At 56.3% G+C, this 3,037-nt stretch overlaps 1 protein-coding gene across 1 annotated transcript in view; it reads left to right on the forward strand.

Annotated features, from left to right (window-relative positions):
- MEF2D (myocyte enhancer factor 2D) overlaps positions 1–3,037 on the forward strand; it is a 39,467-nt gene that overhangs the window by 35,456 nt on the left and 974 nt on the right. Inside the window, 3 exon segments of the mRNA XM_009892069.1 lie at positions 691–786; positions 789–921; positions 2,827–3,026. Of these exon segments, the coding sequence (XP_009890371.1) occupies positions 691–786; positions 789–921; positions 2,827–3,026 (429 nt within the window).

Genomic DNA, 3,037 nt, shown 5'->3' on the forward strand with positions numbered 1-3,037 from the left:
GGGGGTCTCGTTAGCGGCTCCTGCCTTGGAGGGAGAAGAAGACCCGATCTAAAGAAGAAATGTGTTCCGCTGAGGGCGGTGAGACGCTGGCCCAGGTTGCCCGGAGAGGTGGGGGATGCCCCATTCCTGGGAACATCCCAGGCCGGGTCGGACTGGGAACATCCCGGCTCAGGTTGGACGGGGCTTGGAGCAACCTGATCTCCATGAAGGTGTCCCAGCTCATGGCAGGGGGTTGAACTAGATGACCTTTAAAGATCCCTTCCACTCCAAACCGTTCTGTGACTCCGTGTGTCCCACGGGATATTAAGGCCCATTATACCCATTACCCATTGGGATATTAAGGCCAGGCTGGAGGTGGCCTTGGGCAACCTGGGCTGGTGGGAGGTGCCCCCCCAGGGCAGGGGGTTTGGAACAAGATGATCTTCGAGGTCCCTTCCAACCTAAACCATTCTATGATTCTGTGGCCGTCTGTTGTGGCTTGGGCTGGACCGGCCACTGCGCGATCCCCAGATGCTCTCTCTGCAACTCACAGTGATGGCTGAAATTCAGAGATTCGACAAATTCTACAAGTGGTGGCTGTTTTGCCTCTCTTGAGCGGGTCTCCATCTTCTTGCAGTGCCCAGGGCTCCGCCGGAGGAGGTTTGACATTGAAATGACTGAAGGGCTCCGCTCCTTTCCTTTCCTTTCCAGATTATCAGCTGACGAGCGCTGAGTTGTCTTCGCTGCCGGCGTTCAGCTCACCTGGTGGGCTGTCCCTTAAAAAAACTCCTTGTCTGCTGGCAACTCAATTTTCAAACCTCTTTCCTCGCAGGCTCTCCAGGTGGCACGGCAGCTTCTACTGCAACAGCAGCAGCAGCAGCAACAGCAGCAGCAGCAGCAGCAGCAGCAGCACCTGGTTCCTGTATCACTAGGAAATTTAATGTAAGTGAGAGGGGTACGGTGTCACGGGCCACTCACGTGGTGTCATGAAAGGCAAGAAGGGAGCGGGGAACTCCCCCGAGGTGCCAAACCTGCAGAACCTGCGACTCCTCCGCGGGCGCATCCAGCGCCTCCCGCTGCGGGCAGCCACAGTGGGGTTGCGTTGTGCTCCTAAGAGGCAGGAGCAGCCGTGCCCACGGCTGCAGGAGGAGCCAGAGCAGTGAGCTGGTGATGTTTGGGGAATCCTGTCCCTGCCACCGTGGCAGGAGTGACCCTGGAGTCCCCGGATGAGATCAGGGTGACGGTGTGTTAGGTGATGCTCTCCCAGAGCTGCTTCTGTCCGCAGCAGGAGGATTGAGGTCTTCGCTTCACGTGGGGGGAGCTGAGATCCCGCAGGAATCCGAGTTACATGGGATGGTCATTGCAGAAGAAGGTGTCTTAAGTGGTCCCGCTAGTGTAGAAAGAAGGTGGCTTTTAAAATTGAAAATGAATTGTTTGACTCTGGGGAAAAAAACAACAATACATCCACTCGCACACTGGAGCAGGTTTTCTGAAGCGGATCTGCTTTTAGTCTGGAATAAAGCATCCACACGCAGAGCTTTTGCAGCCCATCGTAGTCAAAATAAAGATTTCAGCAGCTTGCCCCCAGTCACACGAAGACCGTGGGACAAAAAAAAACAAAGGCAGGAATTGAAGAGGGGGATTCAGTGACTTTGCCCCAGCGCCAGTTTAGGAGTAAAACTCACATCCCCGGGTGGATGTATGGATGCACCGGGTGTTGGCGTGGTGAGGTCGGTGCATTTCTCCGCTGCTCGGAGCCCGTTTTCCAGGCAGGGCGGGCAGCAGCTTCCCCAGCAGCTGGACCTAAAGGGGCTCCGGGAGAGCTGGGAGGGTACTCTGGATCGGGGAGGGGAGCCGTGGGACGAGGGGGCACGCTTTGACACTGACAGAGGGGAGATTGAGGTGAGATCTGGGGAAGAAATTGTTGGCTGTGCGGGTGGTGAGCCCCTGGGGCAGGTTGCCCCGAGAAGCTGTGGCTGCCCCATCCCTGGAGGTGGTCAAGGCCAGGTTGGACGGGGCTTGGGGCAACCTGGGCTGGGGGGAGGTGGCCCTGCCCAGGGCAGGGGGTGGCCCTGGATGATTTTCAAAGTTCCTTCCAACCTAAACCATTCTATGATTCTATGAATTTTGGGTTGTAATAAAGGGGCTGAAGATTTTCCCTGTTTGGAGCAAAGCCGCCCATCCCAGTACCCCACCGGGTTTGCTCAGCCCATGGAAGATGCCGGGGCAGAGCCGTAGGGGTGCCCACGGGGTGGGGAGGGGACTGGGGTGTTGCAGCCTGTCCCTCTCCTCCGAGTGTTTGGATCACTGCTGCGGGGACGGGGGGTGGGATCGGGGTGGGATCGGGGTGCCGGGGGTGTCCGCAGGGTTGCACGGGGTCTAATCCCAGCGCAGCGGTGATGCATTGTGGTGAGTGTGCGGATTATGAATTCTGGAGTTGTAATAATTTGTAATTCTAATTGGGAATCCAGGTTCATAGTCTGATGCGGATTAATAATCTGATCCAGATTAGTAATCTGATCCAGATTCAGAGTCTGATCCGGATTCATAATCTGATCCAGATTCATAAGATGATCCAGATTAATAATCTGATCCGGATTCATAGTCTGATCCAGATTAATAATCTGATCCGGATTCATAATCTGATCCAGATTCATAACTCTGGATCCGTTCAGCCGCGGGGTGTGTGGGTTAGGAATTCTGTGGAGCAGAAGGTCCACACCACCGGAAAGATGAATAATGAGAAACTTCCCGTTATCTCCCCCTCCATCTGTTTCTCCCCCTTCCTCCCCCTCCTCTTCTCCTCCTCCTCCTCCTCTCCCAACCTCGTCCCTTCCGGCTGCGCAGACAAGGGAGTCACTTGTCCCACACCACCACTTTGACTGTCAACACCAACCCCAACATCAGCATCAAGTCGGAGCCCGTCTCGCCCAACCGGGAAAGAAACACTGCCACCCCGCTCAGCACCTTCCCCCACCAGCCCCGGCACGAGCCCACCGGCCGCTCGCCCGTCGACAGCCTCAGCAGCAACACCAGCTCCTACGAAGGCAACAGCCAC

This window comes from Charadrius vociferus, unplaced genomic scaffold (genome assembly GCF_000708025.1).
Source record: "Charadrius vociferus isolate BGI_N301 unplaced genomic scaffold, ASM70802v2 scaffold489, whole genome shotgun sequence".
In the NCBI taxonomy this organism is placed as follows: Eukaryota; Metazoa; Chordata; class Aves; order Charadriiformes; family Charadriidae; genus Charadrius; species Charadrius vociferus.